A 25,552-nucleotide genomic window follows, 5' to 3' on the forward strand; every position below is an offset into this window, starting at 1 on the left:
ATCTTCACGCCATTTTTAGTTAGGTACATAATAGTGTTTCATCACCGAATCTGGTGTTTCAGATAGCATCATCCAATCCAATACTTGATATTTGTTGAAAGAAATAACCTATTTCTCTAAGTAATCGAATGCTGTGGTATGGAAAGCCATTGTCAACAACGAGAGCCGTGTATCTCCTTCCTGGTGGAATGACCGGAACTGATGGGCTGTCAGACCCTCTCCATCTAATACGTGCGGTTCATGCATGGTTGTTTACATCTTTGGGCGGATTTAGTGACCTCTCTGAACAGTCAAAGGGACTGTCTGTGATGCAATATCTACAGTCAATGTCTATCTTCACGAGTTCTGCGAACAGGGGTGGTGCAAAACTTCTTTTGATGTCTGTGTTTCTTATTTCAATGATCTAGGCTTTATTCTTTTTCTCGCTTTTCAAGTTTTACTGCAGGGACATGAAGTAAATTGAAATTATTTTACGTGGCCTATTTTCCGCGTCAAAAAATTGTTTTATTGGAATCCAGAGCTTAAGAATTCTCTCAACTGCGAGCATTAACGACAGCTGTCTTGGTTGTGAGTGAGATACAAGAGTCTGATGGTTGACAACGTAAAAGCAGAACTCTTCAAATTCTTCTGTCTTTATCGTGTATATTGAAAAATTATTAAATATTTTCATGGCGATTATTTCAATGTCGACGGTTAAGACTATACCAGCGCTTGATATAGTATTGTGTCTCCACAAAAATAGCCTAATTTATGTGATGGAATTTGTAGTTGTCTTAGAGCATCTAAACAAAGCTTTGCAATTGTCGCTGAAGTTTCATTATTCAACGAATCGAACTTCATCAGCTTCTGTTGAATTCCGTTAGTTTCATAAAGTATGAACAACTAAAGGAAACATCTTTTCAACCTTGTGGTTCGATGCGTCGATGCCTATGCCGTATAACGAAACTTCTTGCAATTATTTTATGCATTTGGTCACGGAGTATGGTGCGAGAATATTTCTGACAATCGCTGTAGTTTTGGACCTGGCTGTAGACCACTTTGCGGGCGGCGACTTTGAAGTCAGGATGCGCTGCGGCGTTCAGTTTTACGGTATAGTCAAGAGGACTCAACGATTGATGATGCTTGGCAACTTTACAGGCCGTTAGCTTTACAGCAGCAACGAGTAACTCCTCATGGATATCTTTTTTAATCACGAATGTAGAAATGGGCTGTGATGTTTATTCTACCGCGAATCTACTTGTATGAGTCTTGGTGGAAATGTGGTGCCTCACATCTGCCTTACATCCGTGAGTATCTGCGATGAAACAACTGCAAATCTCACACAATGCTTCCTGATCCGTACGTCCTTTTTTGACGAAAGACCACTCTTTTCTGTAATCATTCGAAAAGTGACACTTCCCCTTTTCATCCTATGGCGTTTTCTATGCTGTGATAAGCTTATTAAACGGTAAACAGTCGACAGTAAGACTTCAGTAATCGAAGTATATTTCACTATACAAGTAACGCCCTATATAGTCTCAGTAAATACTTCAAACGTTACTAACTTGGACTCGATGTTCGTATTACTTAAAGAAACAATCGCCTTATCAGATCGCTATTCAAATGAGAACTTCCCGAGTCTTCCGCCTGGCGCTGCTTAAATAGTTCCAGCCCCCGCACTACTGGAGAAGTAGTGGTATTTTCTCGAATGGTGGCGCTAGATCTACAAGGTGGTTGCATCGTCAATACAGGATACGCAACATGCAACGCCATCTGTAAAACTGAGGCTTCACTTATCATGTTGCGCTAGCAGACGGCGTTACTTCAGTATTTGAAGCAGGTAACAATATTTTGCAAAATCGGGACAAAATTGGATTTTATATTAAAAAAACTAAAAACCCGCCTCGATTGCGATAAAAGCACCTAGTGTTAACCTAGGTTTCGGCGTAGATAACAACACCTTCAGAACAACAATAAAACCCACAAGTCCCTAAGAAGACCTTTGACACTGATTAAAAGAACACCGTAGCTATACATTTATAAATGAAAAAGAAAAGGAAAACACGAACATTACATATGAACAAAGTCATGACCCGGGTCATGACCCGGGTCATGGCCCATCGTACATAGGCCGGTGTGAGGTGGAGCGTACACCATTAAGTAGTGGTTTTGACTTGGTACATATGTACTGTTAGTGTTTTCCTTTTCTTTTTCGTTTATAAATATATAGCTATGGTGTTCTTTTAATCATTGACAAAGGTCTTCTTAGGCACTTGTGGATTTTATTGTTGTTCTGAAGAACGTGTAGTTATCTACGCCGAAACCTAGGTTAACACTAGGTGCTTTTATCGCAATCGAGGCGGTTTTCTAGTTTTTTAATATATTAACCAACGATTGCTGACGCGCTGCGATGTTGAAGGTTCTTTACAAAATTGCAATAATTTACCAACAGCCGTATGCATTGTAGAAAATTATTTTCTGAACTTCCTTTGTGCTACCAGTTTCGGCATTACATTGATGCCATCTTCAGGCCCCACACGTCATAGTCGTAAAATCGCCATACGCGGAGGTAGCCATATAACTGGATCCGTGAATCAAATCGCTATGCAACAGTCTGTGTCGGCCACCAAGAACTGTTGCATAGCGACCGCATGCACAAGTCGCATCATTTCTTGAGCGTTCATCAGCGCGTTGAACACGGCACGCTCAACGTTGACGATCGGATGCAAGGTCCGTTTACCGACGGCCTAAGCCTCGCAGTGCCAAGTGGGGGGGGGGGGGGGGGGGGGACGTTCTTTACTTTCGCATGGTGGGCATATTGTAATCTAATCATTTACTTTATATTTCAGAAATTTAAAAAAATAATTATTGCTTTTAATAATTTCTTGTACTAGATCCCGTAGTTGCTTTAAGTGTTACAATAACACTTGTCTCACAAAAATCATGAGTTGCCTCCTAATATCGCCCGGCGTAGTGCAGCAACTCGGCACGGCATTGACTCAGCAAGTCGTTGGAAGTCAAGTCTCCTGTACTAATATTGAACCACGCTGCCTCTACAGCCGCCCGTAATTACGAAAGAATTGCCCGTGCAGCATTTTGTGCCCCAGCTGACCTCTGGACTATGCCCCAGAAATGTTCGATGGGATTCATCTCGGGCGAACTGGGGCGCTGAATCATTCGCTGGAATTCCGGAAGTTCTTCAAACCAACCGCGAACAGTTGTGGCCCGGCGTCATTATGCATTGTCATCCATAAAAATTCCAATTTTGTTTGGGAACGTGAAGATCATGAATGGCTGCACATGGTCTCCAGGCACCCGAACATAACCATTTCGAGTCAGTCAGACCAGAGGATCCAGTCCATTCGATGTAAACACAGCCACCACCAGCTCGCACAATGCCTGGTTCACAACTTTTGTCCTTGGCTTAGAGTCGTCTTGTGGCACTCTCTAACCCTACTACCAGCTCATAAAAAGTGAAATCGGGACTCGTCAGATCAGGCTGCTGTTTTCTGGTAGTCTATGGTTCAACTGATACGGTCACAAGTCAGTGGGAGGCGCTGCAGGCGATGTCCTTCTGTTAGCAGAGGCATTCGCGTCACTAGTCTGCTGCCATAGCGTATTGACGCCAAATTTTGCCGTATTGACACAACGGATACTTTCATCGTACGTCCCACATTGATTTCTGCGGTAACGCAGTGTTGCTTATCCGTCGACTCTCGCAACTGTATACAACCGTTGCTGAAGACCGGCGGGCACTGCGTTGTCCGTGGTGAAAGGTATTTGGTATTCTCGGCACACTCTTGACACTTTGGATCTCAAAATATTGAATTACCCAACGATTTCCTAAAAGGAATGTTCGGTGCGTCTGTCTCCATCAGAGTCTGTTTCCTATCGTGGGGTGATAATGACGTCGGAAGCCGTTTCAGATTAATGACATCAGTACAAATGATAGCTCCGCCAGTGTACTGCTGTTTTATGCCTCGGGTACGAGGTAACTACCGCCAACTGTATCTGTGCATTAGTTTCAGCACCTCAGTGTATTTCAGAATTGTGAAAAAAATGTTTACCGGTTTTAGTGATTTCTGTAGCAGATACCGCAATTTTTTAAAATTTTTCGCAACACCTAAATTTGTCTTCATAGTGAATGTGATTCTTGCAGCGATTATCATACTCAAATTTTCAGATTGTTGGCCGTTCTTATGGCCCTTAAGTACCCCTCACCTCGGTGTACATATTACGGAAAGTGCTTTGGAACTGCTGAAATTGTTCTATTAGATGTTGTCACGTTCTGGAATACACATACGTCAATAAACGTTTTGCATCACCCCGGTCCCCAGGAGTCCTGAAGATAGACGTTGACTGTTGATATTGTATCAAAGACTGTCCCCTTGACTGTTCATAGATGTCACTAAACCCGCCCAAAGATGTAAACAACCATGCATGAACAATGCCTATTAGACGGAGGGGTCCGACAGTCGGTCAGTTCGTCATCCCACCAGGACGGAGGTGCATGGCTCTTGTTTGTAGTTCAACCATCACTTGACGGTCAATACCGCGGTTCGATCGCGTCCGTATTGTTACTTTGTGCCACGAAGGGCTCTCAGCAAGGGAAGTGAAGCATCCAGGCGTCCCGGAGTGAACCAAAGCGATGTTGTTCGGACATGGAGGAGATACAGAGAGACAAACTGTCGATGACATGCCTCGCTCAGGCCGCCCAAGGGCTACTAGTGCAATGGATGACCGCTACCTACGAATTATGGCTCGGAGGAACTGACAGCAACGCCACCATATTAAATAATGTTTATCGTGCAGCCACAGGACGTCGTGTTACGACTCATAAACTGTGCGCAATAGCCTGCATGATGCGCAACTTCACTCCCAACGTCCATGGCGAGGTCCATCTTTGCAAACACGTCAGCATGTAGCGCGGTACAGATGGGCCCAACAACATGCCGAATGGACCGCTCAGGATTGCCAACACGTTGTCTTTACCGATGAGCGTCGCATTTGCCTTCAACCAGACAATCGTGGGAGACGTGTTTGGAAGAACCCGGTCAGGCTGATCGCCTTAGACAGTATCCAGCGTGTGCAGCGGTTCATAAATGGTTCAAATGGCTCTGAGCACTTTGGGAACATCTGAGCTCATCAATCGCCTAGAACATAGAACTACTTAAACCCAACTAACCTTAGGACATCACACACATCCATGCCCGAGGCAGGATTCGAACCTGCGACCGTAGGAGTCGCGCGGTTCCAGACTGAAGTGCCTTGAACCGCTCGGCCACCATGCCCGGCTGCAGCAAGGTGGAGGTCTCCTGCTGTTTTGGGTAGGCATTATGTGGAGCCGACGTACGCCGCTGGTGGTCACGGAAGGCGACGTAGCGGCTGTACGATACGTGAATGCCATCCTCCGACCGATAGTGCAACCATATCGGCAGCATATTGGCGAGGCATTCGTCTTCATGGACGACAATTCGCGCCCCAAACGTGAGCATCTCATGAATGACTTACTTCAGGACAACGACATCGCTCGACTAGAGTGGCCAGCATGTTGTCCAGACATGAACGCTATCGAACATGCCTGGGATAGACTGAAAAGGGCTGTTTATGGACGACGTGACCACCCCAACCACTTTGAGGGATCCACGCCGAATCGCCATTGAGCAGTGGGACAATCTGGACCAACAGTGCCTTGATGAACTTTTGGATAGTATGCCACGACGAATACAGGAATGCATCTATGCAAGCGGACGTGCTACTGGGTATTAGAGTTACCGGTGTGTACAGCAGTCTGGACCTCCACCACTGGAGGTCTCGCTGTATGGTGGTACAACATGCAATGTGTGGTTTTCATGAGCAATAAAAATGGCGGAAATTTTCTGTATAGGTTTCGGAACTCTCGGAGGTGATGCAAAACTTTTTTTCGATGTGTGTACTTACTGTTTAAACAGTAGGACCATGTGTTGGCAAAAGTTAAAAACATTTAACGCTTTTTTGTGTTGGGTATAAAGCGCATCTTCCATGGTATTACGCGTTATGCAAAATGCGCGGGTATTGCTAGGGTAAAGTAAGGACGAGTGCCGAGAAGCTGGTGAGGGGAGCAGAGGCCGCTGTGTGGTGCACGGTGTAGATGCGTGGATGACGTGTGAGGACAGGGCAGGCGCAGGGGTGTCGCCGCGGCAGTGGTCGGGCGTGGTGGCGGAGCAGCAGGAGGCGGCGCTGCGGGCCGAGCGGAAGCAGTCTGCGGCGGCGGCAGTGCTGCAGCAGGGGCAGTCGCTGCGCGTGGCGGCGCGCGCGCACGGCCTCAACCACATGGCCGTGCAGCGCTTCGTGCAGAAGATCCGCCGCCAGGGCTGCAGCGTCGACTGGCGCACAACAGGTGCCTGCAGCTGCCTTTACGTGGGCGCCCTTCCATTTTCTTCGTACTTGTTCACCTGCCCATTCACGAGTGCGAATGCGTAAATCGTGGAGAGAGAGAGGGGGAGAGAGAGAGAGAGAGAGAGAGAGAGAGAGAGAGAGAGAGAGAGAGAGAGAGAGAGGGGGGGGGGGGATGCTTTCCTAGCTGTCAGAATTTCCTGCAACGTGCTGCCTAAAACGCGTGCGTAACCGCACCCTCCACTAGTTCGGTATTTGTTTGGTCTCGGTTATCACAGATGCTTTTATTTTTTACAGATTTGTGGGTAAAAATCCGAAATATCAGTTGCCAATAGCAGCAGTGCTAAGATAATTGGTTTTTAAGTAAACCTTTTTCAAAGTGCAACATACGGGAGTTTTATTGTACAGGGTGACACTCCAGAGACGGACGGTTTTTAATGAAATAATACTCAGCCAACTTGAAAATTAATGCATGTTTATTTACACAAAATCAAAGCTCATTATATGCCATTTTAGTTAACAAAGTTATTTGTGAAAAATAACGTCGTCAGGGTGATGTCCATCATTTCGAATGCAGGACTCGAGTTTCTTCTGAAAGTCCTCCATCACACGGACTAAAATCTCTGCAGGAATGGCAGAAATTTCTTGAATGATTTCATTCTTCAACTCGTCCAAATTTCGTGGTTTGTGGTTATAGACACAGTTCTTAAGGTACCCACACAGAAAAGTCACATAGTGACAAGTCGGGAGACCTGGAAGGCCAATGAACATTGCCAAAACGTGAGATAATCCATCCAGGAAACATGCGTCCAAGAACTGTCATTGAAGTGTTTGCGGTATGCGATGTTGCCCCATCCTTCTGGAACCAAACGCATTTTAAAGAGATTCGTCGGCTTCTTAGTTCTGGTTTCAAGCCTACGAATATAACGAACCCAATTTACAGTAACTGTGGCCCCGTTCTGTTCAAAAAATAGGGTCCAATAATGCCAGCAGAGTCAAGAGCACATCAGACCGTTACTTTTTCAGAGTGTAGAGGACGCTGGTGGAAAAGGTGTGGATGCTATGGTGCCCAGTAACGTAGGTTTTGCATATTCACAGTCCCGTTTAAATGAAAATGAGCTTCATCGTTCATCAATAAAATTTCACTTTCATTCGATCCCAAAATCACCTGCATTCTGTAAGCGAAGTCTTCTCATACAGCAAAATCAGTTTCGTTAAGTTGTTGGACAATCAGCATTTTGTAGGGATGGAATTTTAATTCTTTATGCAAAATTCGTCTAACCGATTCACAATTGATTCGTAACTCACTAGCATGACGTCTAGCTGGCTGTCCTGGGCTTCTGACTGCCGCTTGCCTTACCCTTTCAACATTTTCTGATGTCGTTACTCTGCGTCTCGTGCCAGGATTCTTCTTATCCAGTATGTTTCCAGTTGGTCTGAAGTTTTCCACCCATCTGAGGATTGTGTTACGGCTCGGAACAGCTCCATGTCGACCGACAAACCGCGAACGAAACAATCGCTGCGTAGCATTAATAGACTCACCACTCTCCACGAAACTGTCATAGACAAACAAACGACGTTTCAAGTCCCATTGCTCCATAGTGACTGAGTAAATGAAATGGCGTCTTGTGTGGATCAGAACTATCCCCACCACGACCGCCTCCCACCACCACGCCCTCAGTACTATGCAGTTCAAAACCGTCCGCCTCGCGTCTGTCACCCTGTACAATTATCGATATCTTGAAAAATATCTACTGGTAGTCTTAGTCGACCATGGGTCGCTATCTGACTTAAGTTGGCTCTGTTTAAACGCGCGGCTATGCCCCCAGTATTGTTTGCATCGAAATTATCATTACACTCTAATTATTAAACAAAAATATGGTGATTGCTAGCTACGAAATCAATAATGCGGTGATTAGCATATGATACCAAATTAAGATTTACTCAGAAAACAGAATCAGCAGTATTTCTAGCCTAACATGACACTCCAATACACTCGCTAACCTAACTAGTCTATCATTGGCACAATGTATCCTCTTTTCCTCTTAAGTCAACACTGAACCCACAAGTGACTCTATTGAAGTTCTGCCAGAACGGACACAGACTCAGACTCAGAGAGCGCCAGTCAAAGAGCTAGTGGAACACGAACTCATTTAGAATTACAGTGCCCTACTTTGGCCGATGATTGCTAATATCACCGTAATTCTCCGAGATGATTACGACGGTCGGCCCAGCCACAGTCATGATGCAGTCTTTCCCGTGAGCGAGCTTGTCTTCAATCTCAAACGTGGACGTGATTTGCGTCCGTAAACTCAAAATGGTTCAAATGGCTCTAAGAACTATGGGACTTCACATCTGAGGTCATCAGTCCCCTAGAACTTAGAACTACTTAAACCTAACTAACCTAAGGACACCACACACATCCATGCCCGAGGCAGGATTCGAACCTGCGACCGTAGCAGTAGCGCGGTTCCGAACTGAAGCTCCTAGAACCGCTCGGCCACAGCGGCATGCTGTCCGTAAACTCCTTCACGTAAGTGTTCAATTGCGGAGTCCGTCACGAGTCAATACTCAAGCTACTTTTACATATGCCAAGAGTAGTTGGTCGACTTAAGTGCGCGGCAGCAAAGGCACACTTCAGATTGCATATGAACACCACAAGTTAGTACAAATCTGTTTCTCTTTTCAGAGGAACAGATAATGCTACGTGTGTGGAGTCGTATGCTCTACACTATTCAGACTTCGGGAGTAACCTTTGGACTCAATGCCCGTAATTTCTCCATCGTACTTCAGTCCAAGCTATCCAAGCAGGGCAGCCAGACACCGCGATTGTTCCGGTCCACTGCCGACCCTAGAGTCCCCACTCAGATTTTTGCAAACTTGGCCGTTTTCGCCGCATGGATCCATTCGCTTTGGTAGCCAGTCACGATACAGACTTTCATGTATCCGTGCGCGTTTGTACCCAACCACGACACAGAATTCTCCCGCTGTTATTGTTGCCGCCAATCTTTTCAATACGTATCTCTACTCGCTCTGCGCCAGTCCCGTCACAGTCTTCCGCAAATTTTCCACTGTGGCGCGAAATCGTTTCTGTCTTTTGCATATAGCTCCTTCTTGTTGTCATGGCCCAGCCTCTCCCAACGTCGTTGGTGGTCTTAAGTGCCAGTCTACATGGGGTCCGGTCGTGTTCCAGCCTCTACGCCTATCTCGTTAGTTTGACATGACACACACCACTTCCTTTTCTGTGTCCACTCTCTCCTGCCGGTGGGCCAATTATCTCGTTTTGTTAAATGGCTCTCTCTGTGTATTCGGTGTATTGATACTGATTTAGCATCGTGTAATGTGCAAAATCTGATACCTTACAAAAGAACGAGCGATTCTTACTCCTAAATTTGCATTGGTCTGAAGTATTGTCTCATTGTAGAAAGTGGGAAAAGCGATCATTATTGTTCTAATAATAATGCAGACAGAAACGACAAACAGACAAAAGGCATAAGAATTAGTACAGCATTGCTGAGACAGTAATGTACCATGTACCATTTATCATGCGGCGAGGCTATTGGCTGGTACGCGTATACAAGCAGTTTGCAAGACTTGGCCATCTGGTTTGTATGTCAGTTTCTCACTGTCGTTATCGGATATCATTTGTATTACGGAATGGCACCACCTCTTGTCTCTAAGTATTTTAAGAAGTGCGGCATCAGTGAAGTACAATGCTCCATGTTATTTAAAAGATTAAAACCCGGAGAAGCTACAACGAACTTGTGACGTAATACGTGGACACATCTTGAAAGGTTAACAGTTCAAAGTTGCAATAAAAATAGAAAGCTCCTGAACTGCTACCGCACATAAAATTCCTTTATTTGATCGTAGCCCTTGAAAACGGATAAATTAACACGAAAAGCCGGCCGGAGTAGCCGAACGGTTCTAGGCGCTACAGTTTGGAACCGCCCGACCACTGCGGCGCAGGTTCGAATCCTACCACGGGCATGGATGTGTGTGATGTCCTTAGGTTAGTTAGGTTTACGTAGTTCTAAGTTCTAGGGGACTGATTACTTCAGAACTTAAGGTCCATAGTGCTCAGAGCCATTAACACGAAAAACGCAGTTCATCAACCTCAGTTTTCTCTCTCTAACATTGATTATTCGTAATGCCCAAATAGTGGTATGATACCCGATTACAGCATGTTTCAGCAGAGTTTAAAAAATGGTGTGTTTTTTAGTATTCAGTCACCATTCTTTGTAGCTTGAAACTGTGCGAGTCAAAATGTTTCAATCTTTGTTCGATTACTATGTTTATTGCAGGAAACAACATGAATAAAAAACCGAAAATCGGTTATTTTAGATATGTCATTCTGAGCGGTTTTAACAGTCCATGTAAACTGTCGTTGAAAAATATCTATATAACCGAAAATCGGTTCCGTTAGCGACAATCCCCATTCCTACTGCCTACTTGCACAATGCCAGCATATCAGACCGTTTTCCTAGTCTGCGATCAACGCAGAGCCGCTGCGGAAAACGCCAGTGTTCTTCTGGAGGAGTTTGTCCCGCACGTCACAGCTTGTGTGGTTAGAGGAGAACCGGACACCTCTTCTCCGCTCGTCCATTGACTCACAGCCAACAGAACAAAACTACAGCAACTCGTTGAAGAAAGAAGTGAAAACCAACAGTTTTGTTCCTTTCGAAATTGATCGATAAGCTAGTAGACCCCGAAATTGAGGACGACACGGAGTTTTTCTTAAAATCCGTGGCAGCAACAGTCAAAAATTTAGACGCGACCTTTTATTTGGAACATTGTGTGATGGAAATCATAACTAAGAGATCGAGGATATGCCAGCAACTCGACGTTTCGGTACGAAAACTACAGCGGCACATCGTCATCTTCCTTTCATGCTTCTATCTCAAGTGTTGACAGTGAGGACCAAGATCCTATACAACACGACTGTAACTTCACTTCACTGCAGCTGACTTCGCTACCTACACTAACGGAAAGATGCGTTGTATTTTGTCATAAACGAGGCGTGGTTTTTTTAAGTACCGTTTTGAAATTAAAAAAAGACGTACTAAGGTATCTCAATTTTATTTTTACATGATAGCCTGTACCTTAATCTACTTTTCTACATAATTTCCGTCAATATTGAGGCACTTGTCATAACGCTGTACCAGTTTTTGAATACCCTCCTCATAGAACTCTGCCGCCTGCCTTGTTAACCACTGCATCACCACTGTTTTGACATAGTCTTGAAGACGCTGACCGCCAGGTGTTTCTTGAGATGGTAGTCACTGGGAACAGATGGTAATCACTGGGCGCAAGATCGGGGCTGTACGGAGGATGATTTCGAGTTTCCTATCGAAAAGGTGTGATGAAATCTTTCGTCTGATTCGCCACATGCGGACGGGCATTGTCTTGCAGCAAAACGATGCCCTAGCTCAACTTCCATGGACTGTTGATTTGGTTCTGGTGTGACGTAGGCCACCCATTTTTCATCGCTCGTAACAATTTGGCTTAAGAAATCATCACCGTCGTTGTGATACCGCTCAAGGAAAGTCAATGTACTGTCTAAACGTTTGGTTTTGTGCACATCCGTCAACATTTTTCGTACCCAACGTGCGCACAATTTTCTGTAATTCAAGTGCTCGGTCACAATGCCATACAAAACACTACGAGAAACATTAGCAAAGTCATCCCGCGCGGAGGAAATCGTAAAGCGTCTGTTTTCTCTCACCTTATTGTCCACTTCTTGCACCAAACTATCATTAACGACCGAAGGACGCCCACTCCATTGCTCATCATGCACATTTGTGCGGCCATCTTTAAATGCTCTTACCGTTCCATCACTCATAATGTTTTCTCCGTAAACTGCACAGATCTTACGATGAATATTGATCGCTTTTAGGCCTTTATAACTAAGAAATCGTATAACAGCCCGTACTTCACAGTCGGCGGGACGCAAGATTATCGGAGGCATGTTAAACACTCAGTACACAACGTAAACAATGAAGAATCAGAGTGTAATGGCGTCAATGCATATATTAAGGTACAGGCTTTCATGTAAAAACAAAATTATTGAGATATCGTAGCACGTCTTTTTTAATTTCAAAACGGTACTTATTTTTAAAAAAACACGCCTCGTTGTATTTTCTTTTCGGTACTGCAATACATTTCGCCCAAACTACAAATTCAATATTTCTAACTCTTTGTCAGTCCCACTTCTTGTCATTCCGAAACAGTAAAATCTACACGTATATTCATTAGTATTTTAATTAGTTTGGAAGGAAAAAATCCATTACTATCCACTAAGGTTAACACTTTCGTTATCCATAGACGAAGTTCAGCAAATCATCATTTACAGAACGAAATTTTCACTCTGGAGCGGGATGTACGTTGATATGAAACTTCCTGGTAGATTAAAACTGAGTGCTGGACCGAGACTCGAACGCGGTACTTTTACCTTTCGCGGGCAAGTATTCTACCGCCTGAGCTACCGCGGCGGGCCTCTTTCTGTTACCTCCTGGAGTTCGCTTTCGGCTCTTGCTCCGGCAGATTAACTTCAGGCTCCCTTTAACTCTCCCAGTGGGTGTGAACCCTTCACCACCTTGGCTTCGAGCGGTGGCTCGTGTTCACCTTGGCCTTCATTCGCTTCCGAAGGACACAACTCCACCCTCACTCTATCGCCTTCAGTTTCACGACCTTTAGCATTGAATTTCGCGATAGTACCCTTCGTGCACACTGATGGTTCTCGGGCTGACCTTGTGTCGGGTGTTTAGATTAGTTTTTCGTTCCATAGATCCGTGTTGAGGAGATCCTCGTGGATGTGGAACATGTTATTTTTTTTAAAGCTGAAATAACAATACTAATAGTATGAATATATACAATACATGATTTGTTTCTATTAAAAAACGCTGAAAGGCATAATCAGTCTTAAATGATGATGATGATGATGATGATGATGATGATGATGATGATGATGATGATGAAAAAATTCGTCAATGGAGTAGGAGGAGTTGGCCACTAGTAAGTCTTTCAGGCTCCTTTTAAACTGATCTTTATTTGTAACTAAATTTTTTATGTTTGCTGGCAAATTATTGAAGATGAGTGTTCCTGAGTAGTGGACCCCTTTTTGAACTAAAGTAAGTGCTTATAAGTCCTTGTGCAGATCATTTTTGTTCCTGGTATTGCATGTATGAACTGAGCTGTTTGTTGGAAAAAGAGATATATTATTTCGTACAAGTTTCGTTAAGGAGTAAATATACTGAGAGGCAGTAGTTAGTATACCCAGTTCTTTGAAGAGGTTTCTACAGGACGTCCGTGAATTTACTCCACAAATAATACGTATTACACGCTTTTGGAATCTGGAAACTTTTGTTTGGCGTGAAGAGTTCCCCAAAACATTATACCATATGACATTATGGAATGAAAGTATGCAAGCTTTTTCATTTTTATGTCGCCTATGTCTGCTAACACTCGAATTGCAAATACAGATTTGTTACGGCGTTTCTGCAGTTATGTGGTGTGCTCCTCCCAACTGAATTTATTATCAAGTTGTAATCACATAACTAATGAGGTGTTGAATAGGATTGGGGAGAAGAGAAGTTTGTGGCACAACTTGAATAGAAGAAGGGATCGGTTGGTAGGCATCTTATGAGGCATCAAGGGATCACCAATTTAGTATTGGAGGGCAGCGTGGAGGGTAAAAATCGTAGAGGGAGACCAAGAGATCAATACACCAAGCAGATTCAGAAGGATGTAGGTTGCAGTAGGTACTGGGAGATGAAGCAGCTTGCACATGATAGAGTAGCATGGAGAGCTGCATCAAACCAGTCTCAGGACTGAAGACCACAACAACAAATACAATAACAACACATCCCAGGAATTTAAGACTGTCAACCTCTTCTATCTGCTCTTCTTCATACTTTATGCATATGCTGGGTGGAAACCTCTTACAGGTTCGGAATTGCATATAGTGAGTCTTTTCGAAGTTTAATGTCAGTGAGTTGGCTTTAAACCATTTATTAATATCCCTGCGCGCCGGCCGCGGTGGTCTCGCGGTTCTAGGCGCGCAGTCCGGAACCGCGCGACCGCTACGGTCGCAGGTTCGAATCCTGCCTCGGGCATGTATGTGTGTGATGTCCTTAGGTTAGTTAGGTTTAAGTAGTTCTAAGTTCTAGGGGACTGATGGCCACAGCTGTTAAGTCCCATAGTGCTCAGAGCCATTTGAACCATTTTGAATATCCCTGAAAATATCATTAGCAGATCTTTCTAGAACTACGCTTGACATGCTATTTATTGCAATACTTGTGTCATATGCAAACAAAACGAACTCTGCTTCTGGCAGTGTAACTGATGAGAGATCATTAATGTACACAAGAAAAAGTAATGGCCCTAAGATGGATCCTTGTGGGATGCCTTCGTCATTGGCGTCTACGTTTTTCGGTATCGGCTTCCGGAACACTGCTCTGTATTTCCAGCCGAGGACACAGGCGTTCCAATTGAGCCATCTGCTCAGACTCTCTCAGCGCCCTTCAGAGCCTCTGTGTGCTGTACACCGTCCGTCCCTCAGTGCAATGGGTCCGGGAAAGCTATCAGTTGCTCTCTCTTGATGGAGCCACTGTGATGTTTGTGGGTTCCTGGTCACATCGGTCTGACAGGAAACGAGGCCGCTGACGCGCTTACTGACACAATTTTGCGAAGTGCCAAAATATCCTTCAGTAGGATATCCAACGACTATGTCAATCAGTGCCAAGTCGAGTAACTGCTTTCACAAGGGCCAGAGGTGGATCAACGCATTGACTTGCTGAATTTGTGAAGCTCTTCCTCTTAAATAAATCACTCAATTTTTCTGAAATTGTAATCATTTGTTTGTCTGTACATGTACATAACGTCTACTGATATCTGACCCATTCGGACAATTCCTTCGTGGACCATCAGTTTCTTTTTTTCTGAAGAGTGTGTTTACCTGAATTTCAGTAACAATTTTCTTGCTGTCCGAGATCCCATTCAGACGTCCTTCTCAGTAGATAACTTTTGGCAGTACGTCTAAGAGCACATTCAGAATTGTTCTTGTGCTTTCATCCGATTGCATTTGTCTCATTACATACGCGATTTACGAGCTCACTTCACGCTTAATGTCATGCGACAGGTTTCTCAGATACGACGGATGGGTTACCGACGACACCCAGAAATTCCTAAAGTTATTGTAAGCACCAAGAAACGGAGAAGAAACATGGAAGAAGCCTGCGGGGTTTCCAGGATGTCAGTGGGACCGCGCACTGGCGCAGCACCAACTCTGCGACGCCATGCAAGCTCCACACCCCGTAGGTTGCCGCCAGGCTTTTCGGTGTTTGAAAGCACTTTCAGTGAAAAGCGGCTACCGTCTCGCAAAGGAAATTTCATAACTGATAATGAAGGAAAATTTTGCTCTCATCTGTGTTCGGAAATAGCCCTAAATGTTTTTAAAAAAGCGTCAGAGGCAGAAAGAACATCGTAAATGGTCAAGACAGTGGCTCTTTAAGCAACGCCAGTTCTAAGATCTTTAGTTACTTTGCTACTTACTTTCATTTAACACGGGAATATTCCTGTATGAGGAGAGTAATTTCACCATACGAGCGGCTGATAGCGACATTATGATTCATGGGAACGGAGAGAAGTTACAAAGATCAAGAATTTTCAAGAGCACCGTCCAAACAACCACTAAGCGAAACAATACCTGAAAAATGTGACTGTCCTGAAGGAGAATTCGATGGATACAGCCACTTCATTTATGTTAATACAGGGTGAAAAGTATTTAAACCGACAAACTCTGGGAGGTTGTAGGGGACATAAAAACAAATATTTTTCCCTAATGTCAATTTTTCCTATGAGGATTATTTAAACCGGTGGTGGCCGCACTACGCTCTTCAGTTGTTAGAGGCCGTTTTATAATCTTCAGTTCTTAGAGGGCGTATTATGCTCTTCAGTTGTATGCAACAGGTGTTCACCAGTGTAGTAGTGCATTGTCTGTTTACTAATGGAGCGATACACCTGGAGTGAGTACATTGATGTGGTTGGTGCGCACTACCTAGCGCACCACAACGGACGAGCTGCACAGCAGCTTTATCAACAACAATATCCTAAGCGCCGTACACCGCATCATACGACCTTTGCTGCTGTGTACCAACGCCTGCGTGAGACCGGGTCATTTAGCAGATTACCTGGACAGGGACGCCGTTGCACGGTAAGAACTCTGCAATTTGAGGAAGGTGTCTGGCAGCATGTGGAGCGGGATCCTCCAATCAGCACTCGTGCAATTGCACTTAACGTGGGGACGCATCAGACGAATGTAAGAACAGTCCTTAGAGAGCAATTGTTTCGTCCATTGCACTTACAGCGTGTCCACAACCAGGAACCAGTTGATTATTCACCCAGAGCACAGTTTTCGCAGTAGTACCTGGAACAGTGTGAAATGCATCCTGCATTTCCATTCTCTGTGTTGTTTACCGATGAAGCAACTTTCGGGCGTCATGGACTCTTCAACATGCACAATTCGCATGCTTGGAGTGAGGATGACCCACATGCCACAGTGCGGTTCCTCGTTAATGTGTGGGTCGGGGTTGTTGGGGACTGTTTAATTGGGCCGCATCTGCTACCTAGGCCATTAAATGGCAGGCAATGTTACAATTTTCTCGCTAGAGCATTCCCAGAATTGCTGGAAGACGTCTCGCTCCCTACAAGACAACGCATATGGTTCCAACATGACGGGGCGCCGGCGCATTTCAGTCGTCGTGTGCGTTGATTCCTGGACCGACGGTTCCCAGAAATGTGGATTGGCAGAGGTGGTCCTGTACCATGGCGTGCTCGATCCCCAGATATATCCCCTCTGGACTTTTTTGTGTGAGAAGAGATGCGCAGCCCTGTTTACGCAACTCCTGTTGCATCAGAAGAGAATCTGGTTGCCCGGATAGTACAGCAGCAGGAACAATTCAGGATACTCCTGGGGGTTTTTGCCCATGTCAGACAGAACATGATCCGATGATATAACCTTTGTTTACGTGCCAATGGAGGCATTTTTGAAAATCTACTGTAACTGAAATTGGATTGTGTTAATTTGTTGACTCTTGGTCATAAAAAAATGGAAAAGTGTTTGTTGGTTTCATTAATTTGCCGCCAGAGAAATCTTCCGCTACTGGTTTAAATACTCCTCATAGGAAAAAATGACATTAGGGAAAAATATTTGTTTTGATGTCCCCTACAACATCCCAGAGTTTGTCGGTTTAAATACTTTTCACCCTGTGTATTGATTGTGATCAGTGACAGAAATTATTTTTACTCCTTTAGTCGTATTTTGAACTCCATACTTTGTAGTAGATCATAGGAGTAGCGAGTGAAGTATGTTGTACTTCGTTTCTGAAAAAAAAGGGAATTTTCCTTTCTCTGTCTGAAGCAACCTTTTATAAACTGTTGCACCGGAATATATAACTCGAGAGTTTTACTTTTAGCATTGCTGTAGTGAATTACGCTGTTTACCATTGATTCAGTCTTGTTACGAAACACGCAGTCTATCAGGGAGAAAATGTATTGGCACAAAAGTATAAGTACCTGAAGACTTGCTACAAGACATTCCTTTGTCAACACAGTATTCTGACTGCACTGTTTTTTAGAATAAATACTTCTATTTTTACTTCATCCACGCTGCCACAAAATATTTTACTATAAGACAGTATTCAGAGAAGGTATGCTACCAGTTTCAAGTGCAAAGATGGCGGAACCACCATCTGCATCCTTGTCTCCATCACTTGAATCCTTGGTCTCAGTTTTCCACAAACGTATGACCCACATATATATTTCAGTAAATTGAGAAATTTTGCTCAAACCTCTAGCTTCTAGATTTACACACATCTCGTATCAGCGCAAACCTACCGCCCTCTCGCAATGACCTGTGATGTGCGCAGACAGATCGGTGTCGTGGGGTTTCCTACGAGCAGTGGCACACTAAACTTGTCAGAGGCCCGGGCCGGCAAAACAAATCGAGGCTCCCCTTGCTGCCCCCTCCCACCCTCCTCAACACACAGGATTTCTCCGAGAGTTTCAAACGCAAACGGGAGGAAGTCCCACATTGCGTATCATCTTCATTTTGTGTCGTGATAATTTACAAGGTATAACGTTATTTTACGTAACACTGAAAGTGACTGCTCTTGTAATCTCGTTGCTATTATTTAATAGCTATGTTGCCCCTTATATGACAGAAATCATTACATGATCATGTAATGATTTCTGTTGCTCGAATCTGTTATTTATGTTTCGCAATTAAGTCGGCATAGGGCGAGCGGGGTGTATAAAAATGAATCCCTATTCCCAAAACAAGAGGAAGGTCACTGTCTACATAAAACTTCGTCCAGTGCATGGTGGAGGGTACTTTACTTACGCATTTCAACAAAATCCAGTGTTGCTCCGATCTTGATGAAATTTTGTACATTTGATCTTCAAATCCAGGAGAACCTCACCGTCTACGTGAAATTTCATACGGTGTATGGCGGAGGGTACCTTACAACAGAATTACACACAGTTTGACTGATCAGCCTGGGAGTTGGCTCATGTATGTATGTTTTCGTGGTGAAGGCATTTATGCAAGCTGGATGGTAGGCCTACCTTTAAATAAATTCAACATCGTTTCGTCAATCAGCACGAAAGTTGGCAGATATACGTATTTTTTCATAGACGGGGAAAGAGGAGATAGCATGACGGAGGCGTAGGAGGAGATATACGGAGAGAGGAGAACGTGATGTGGTCGGGGAGGGAGGGGGGAGAAGGTGCATCCAGAGAAGTGAGAGAAGCAGATTAAAAGAGAGAGGGAGCAATAGGTAAACAGAGAAAGGGGGAAGGTGGTGAATGACTAATGGAACACTGTAATAAATACATAAATTACGGATGTTATTGTGAATTTGATCTACTATTAGAAAAAACCGGGCAACGCTCGGTTTACTGTTAGTAATTAGATAAAGATTTACGCAACAATGGGCGTGTTCATCTGAAAGAAATTACAGAATATTTTCCTATGGTTAGATGCGACGTATAAAGTCTCGGTAACTAGAATGTTGTTCTTGATGTCTACAGGTGATAAAATTCGTTGCTTAATATAGATGACTCCACAAAAGTTCATCTAGGCTAGTTGGAATTTCATCTTTATAAAATGAACTACATAATAATCAGCTGAAAAATGCACCTGTTGGAGCACAATAAAGGCAAATATGATCATGTTTAAAAGACTGACAGAAACGTGGGCAACCAGCTGTCCGAATCCTCATTCCGCCTTCTTCACCAAAAATTCTGGAAGCTTCACAGGACGAGTGACCATGTTATGTAAGGAATTTACCAAGTAAAATTTCACTTTTGTTGAGTTAAAAATTAAACAAATAGCAGATTTTGTATTAGAACTTCAGAAATATCGTTAAAAGCGTACTTTAGTGAATGAGATCCGCCAAAATCAAATAATTAGTTTCGTATGACATATATGACGAAACTCCAGAATCGGCAAGTTAACTTCGCGAAATTGTTGATGCTGGTAAAATGTTCTGTATTTACACATACCGTTTTGAAACAACAATATTTTTAAGGCCCACAGCAAATCCCAGAATTTTTCACACAGAACATCGCGGTAAATTTTGTATCACCCAACTTTTGGAATCTCTAGACCCCATCCGTGGTGACGCTCCTGTTTCCGACTACAAATAAATATCGTAACCGTGAACTTTCCGACTGACATGAAAATAAGAACATCCCTTCACATTTTATACAGGCTTAGGCCTGGCTAATGCACGTAGTGCATAGGCATGTTTAATTTTTTCTCATTTTATTTTTTTTTGTTGTTTTTGTTGTTGTTTATTTTTTGTTGTTGTTCAACATAAAAGTAGCAAATTGATAACTTTTTTCCTTATCAATCGTAATTTCTTATTCAATTTTTTGTAAAAAGGCTAGAGATTTTAAACACCTTTTTAAATCTCCAGGGTCTTCCTATGTTTTCATAATGTCTTTTAATCTTTTGTCAAGATCTATATACTTTAAGAGGTAGGCCAATGGAATCTTTTTTAATTTCAAAAATAGCAGTCACTGCATCCTCCTTCAGCTTTTGAATCAGAAAGTACATATTTGGATGTTTCTGATTGAGGAGTTCAGTTTTCTATGCCAATCTTCGACAGCATTCGTCGTTCTGTGTTATTCGTTAAAAACATTCCACATTTCAATAGGTATATTAGGATTTTCCATCCACTGATCAACGATATAGTCTGCAAATGCTGTGAACTCTCCGCTGGGCATGTGTTCCATTATTAAAATCCACGCTTCATCGACAGTGTTAAGTGGAAGATGTGCCACTGCAGCACACATGCGACAAAACAGTCGGAATTCGTCCCTATCCCTGTAGTCTTCCGTTAATCCCAGTTCCTGTATCTTCTTCCACAGACACTGGTTAAAGAGAAAATTGCAATCGGAAAGTTGTGTTTCAGGGAACACTGAATTCATTGCTTTAATTGTAGCCATTTCAGAATCTAGCACTGCAGTTTTTGGTGACCACCCAGGCATCTTAGATTTCAACCGAGAAAAAAGCCCTTCCTATGAATTATGACTTTGTCTGGCAGCAAAGCAAACAGGAAATATCTTAGTTGCCTCTTCTGTACTTACGATGTCGACATGGATTGTGTACAATTGTTTGAACTGTTTCGAACAGCTGTCAAATGTCCCATCCATAAGCACAGTTCCGTTGTCACAAAGGATTTTCTCTGCTTCTTCACAAGCAAATACTAGAAGTTTTTTGCCTGGAACAGAGCTATAATCAATCTTCAAAAAACTATTACCTTCTGTTAATTTCAAAAGGTCTCCGCTAAGATGAATTTCCGAACTAGAGCCAGGGTTCTGGGTCGTCCCAATAGCGCCTCTTCTCGCCTTACACAATTGAGTGTTGGAGCTTTCATAATTCGGAATATACGCCACGAATTCTAATCCTTTATCTTTCAGATCTTGAAATTCCTGCTTAAAAGTTTGGGCTGCGGGCACTGTCTTTTCTTCACAAACTCTTTTTCTGCAATTACGTAGACTTTTCTTTATCTCTACATCTGTTTTGTCAGGTGGACAAGAATGTTGCTGTTGAGCAACGATTTCACCATTTGAAAATTTTAAACGGCCTTTGCACCTGCTCCGTTCATAATTGACGCACATCCAGTTCGTATATTCTTCATTTTTCCTATAAATACGTTAGCGATGACCATCCGTGATGAAGACACGGCCTCCCTTTCGTTGTTATCACTTCCATCGTGTACACTGCATAGAACGGAAGCTGTATAGGAAAACACACGGAACGAAAGCTATCGACGACGGCACTGCCTGAGAAACGGTGACAACACCTGCGCTGAGGGTGAGCGACTGGGGTAGACAAGCAGTGAGGGAGGCTCAGTTCGCAAACACCTCGTTAGGGAACCGGTGCACGGGACAGCTTCGCTACCTGCTGCACCCTTGTAGGAAACCCCACGACAGGAAGCCCTACCTAGCCGACAGATCGTTACGTGCACGTTCCGACCGTAGGTGCCACAGAGAGCATGGAACTTACCAATAGATAATATAATAAAAAGTGGACCAGCACTGTCCTTTGTGATGTAGGGTATGTAGATATTCGGAAAAAACTAAGTCGATGCTATGTAAGCAGCCATCACAAATAAAAACATGCAACAGATGATCAGTAATAATTATTGAATAGATTATTCCTCTCATAGCTGTACTGTATTGTCTAATGAAACGCTAAGGAATAATGAAATTATTAGAACAAATGGTTCAAATGGCTCTGAGCACTATGGGACTTGACTTCTAAGGTCATCAGTCTCCTAGAACTTAGAACTACTTAAACACACATCCATGCCCGAGGCAGGATTCGAACCTGCGACCGTAGCGGTCGTGCGGTTGCAGACTGTAGCGCCTAGAACCGCTCGGCCACACCGGCCGGCAATTATTAGAACATTTCAATTCATTGGAATGTAGCTGTTTTACAACATACGTCACCATTCTGTCACGGTAACCCTAACACAATAGCTATTTTAGTAATTTTGGTATATAAATTAAATAAATAATTAAATAAATATGACAATAATGAGGAAAAAAGAAATGCCGAACACATAACCTAAAATTTGAAAACCAAATTTTACTTTGCACTCTTCGAATTACGAATAATAAACTATAATTCCTTGTAACTAATCACAGTTCCGTCGCCTTTCATCCTCTTTTGTGACATCATACGCTATCAGTCTTTCTTGCAGTAGAGAAACGAGTATTGATTGTATTACACTTTCTTCTTTTGGCTAGAAAAGTCTTCGCCTGCTCGATAACGTTTCTCTTCAGCGATGCAGTTTTTTTTTATTTTGAAGTCTGGCGTCTGCTCACTTTTGTAGCGTACTGCAGCCAATGTCGCTTTTAAACACACACAACGCTTCTTCACCGTCTTAAGCTCTTGTACTGTTGTTGTGTCGTGTACAAATTGAAGTAACTGGTAGGTGATAATGTCACGTTGCGTAAACGATATGGAGGTCTTGGAGGTTCCAATTGCACTTCCTCTGTAAAGAGTCGTTCAGGCGCATTTTATCTGTTTTTGCGGAAGAGGTTTGCAATTTTATTCTTGCGTTGTGTAGCACTGTCACGTACCACGCCCTTTTCTTGCGACTTCCGGAAACCTAGGTGAGGGTGATTCAGTTTGCTTCAATCTGGTCGCGTGTTGCCTCTGTGATATTCTTTCTCTTTGCAGACGCCTTTCCGCACTTGAACACTCAAACTGCTTACAAGGGAACCTCCCCATCGCACCCCCCTCAGATTTAGTTATAAGTTTGCACAGTGGGTAGGCCTTGAAAAACTGAACACAGATCAATCGAGAAAACAGGAAGAAGTTGTGTGGAACTATGAAAAAAGTAATCAAAATACACAAACTGAGTAGTCCATGCGCAAGATAGGCAACATAAAGGATAATCTGAGCTCAGGAGCGCCGTGGTCCCGTGGTTAGCGTGAGCAGCTGCGGAACGAGAGGTCCTTGGTTCAAGTCTTTCCTCGAGTGAAAAGTTTATTTTCGCAAAGTTATGATCTGTCCGTTCATTGATGTCTCTGTTCACTGTAATAAGTTTAGTGTCTCCGCGACTGTAAAACTTGCATTCGTTTGTTGCAGTTTATGTGACAAACTCTTATGTTTTCATCACTTTTTTATGAGTGATTATCACATCCACAAGAAAACCTAAATCGGGCAAGGTAGAAGAATCTTTTTATCTATTCGCCAAGTGTACAAGTTAGGTGGGTCGACAACATATTCCTGTCATGTGACACACATGCCGTCACCAGTGTCGTATAGAATAAATCAGACGTGTTTTTCTGTGGAGGAATCGGTTGACCTATGACCTTGCGATCAAATGTTTTCGGTTCCCATTGGAGACACACGTCCTTTCGTCTACTAATAGCACGGTTTTGCGGTGCGGTCGCAAAACACACACTGAACTTATTACAGTGAACAGAGACGTCAATGAACGAACGGACAGATCATAACTTTGCGAAAATAAGGAAAGTAAACTTTTCACTCGAGGGAAGACTTGAACCAAGGACCTCTCGTTCCGCAGCTGCTCACGCTAATCACGGGACCACGGCGCTCCTCAGCTCAGACTATCCTTGATGTTGCGTATCTTGCGCATGGACTACTCAGTTTGTATATTTTGCATATTTTTTCGTTGTTCCACACAACTTCTTCCTGTTTTCTCGATTGATCTGTGTTCAGTTTTTCAAGGCCTGTCCACTGTGCCAACTTATAACTAAATCTGAGGGGGGTGCGTTGGGGAGGTTCCCTTGTTACTTTCACTCGTGTCGGAAGATGCAAGACACCCACGGAAAACGGTACGAACACGAACACCACGCTAGGAACTGAATACAATAACAAAAAGCGCGCCACGCGAGTCGCCCCACCGCCAAGCGCTAGCTTCGGAACATTTCGGCCACCAACGATCGCGTTCGGAGCGAAGCCGCGGCTGCGGCTGCCTTCCTGTCTCTAAGGTCGAGGTTCTCCCACTGCTGAACTAAGCCAGTCGTTCACCAGTTGCGGGTGTGTTGGCAGCCTGCTGCTATCGTCGTCACCCGTCGTTTCCGTACGCTACTTGTGTTGTATACAGTGTGTGTGATGGAAATAATTACAACGACGAAAGGGAAGCCGTGTCTTCTTAAGGATGGCCATCGCTACCGGGTGCACAGAAGAAGTGCTCAGTATACAAACTGGTTATGCGTGAATTCGGAACGGTGGAAGTGCCGAGGCCGTTTAAAAATTGCGAATGGCAAAATCATTCGTGAACAGCAACATTCTTGCTTACCTAACGAGAGAGATGTGCAACTTAAAAAACGAATGCATAATTGCAGGGTAAGGGTCTGCGAAGATATGGCAGTGCCCGTTTCCCAAATTTTTAGAGAAGAATTTCGAGATATGAATGGGGAAGGTTTAGATTTCGTCGGAAATATTCCAAATTATGAGAACTCCAAGACTGGATTGTATAGAGCAAGAAGAGAAGCTATTGGGACGAACCAGAAACATAGCTCCAGTTCGGAGAGTCAGCTGAGCGAAGACAGTTGGAAGTTTACTGAAGGTAATGTACAGCAGGGTAACTATAAGCCTGTACGCTTTTCTTTATTACTACTTATATTCTGTCTGACAGGCACAGTTAGGTCCTACCATTGTAAATACAGTATTGAGTGAGATCTAAAAAGAGGACGCGCCTTGGACAATTCGAGAGTTTTGCAATAATAGTGTACGGAAAGTTCTGGTTGAGAATTACGAATTATTCCGGATAAAGGGGACGACTCACCAAAGAAACGCTGCATCGTCCAAAGGCATACGAACAAAAGCGATATTCTGAAAGGTAGCTACTCTCTGTGCCTTTTGTTAGTGTACCTGTCGGCAACACAGCGCTTCTGCCATTCGGTGACTTGTCCCCATTATTCTTGAATAATTCGATCCTTTTGTTATTAATTCGACGAAAACAACTGCTGAAGGATACGTGCTGTACTCGAGGTTTTGTGTGTATGTCAGCTGGCAAAATGCACAGTACGTAGTCGGAATGAATTTAGTCATGGAAACCACGCGGCGCTGCAATGTAAGTATCATAAAACACAATCTTTTCCTTTCGTAAACATTTCGTCAGCTAAATTTGCGTTATTACTGCCACCA

General features: G+C 43.6%; 1 protein-coding gene across 7 annotated transcripts in view; it reads left to right on the forward strand.

The window, feature by feature from the left end:
• The window catches only part of LOC126100822 (protein bric-a-brac 1-like), a 485,405-nt gene that overhangs the window by 225,090 nt on the left and 234,763 nt on the right, over positions 1 to 25,552 (forward strand). The window contains exon 1 of one of the 7 annotated variants that reach the window (XM_049911454.1): positions 24,752 to 24,971. The exons of the other annotated variants lie outside the window; for them this stretch is intronic. Coding sequence (XP_049767411.1) covers positions 24,767 to 24,971 — 205 coding nt within the window. The 5' untranslated portion in view covers positions 24,752 to 24,766. Of the gene's footprint in view, positions 1 to 24,751; positions 24,972 to 25,552 lie in introns of those variants that run through there. 7 annotated transcript variants of the gene reach the window in all.

This window comes from Schistocerca cancellata, chromosome 9 (genome assembly GCF_023864275.1).
Source record: "Schistocerca cancellata isolate TAMUIC-IGC-003103 chromosome 9, iqSchCanc2.1, whole genome shotgun sequence".
Classification (NCBI taxonomy): domain Eukaryota; kingdom Metazoa; phylum Arthropoda; class Insecta; order Orthoptera; family Acrididae; genus Schistocerca; species Schistocerca cancellata.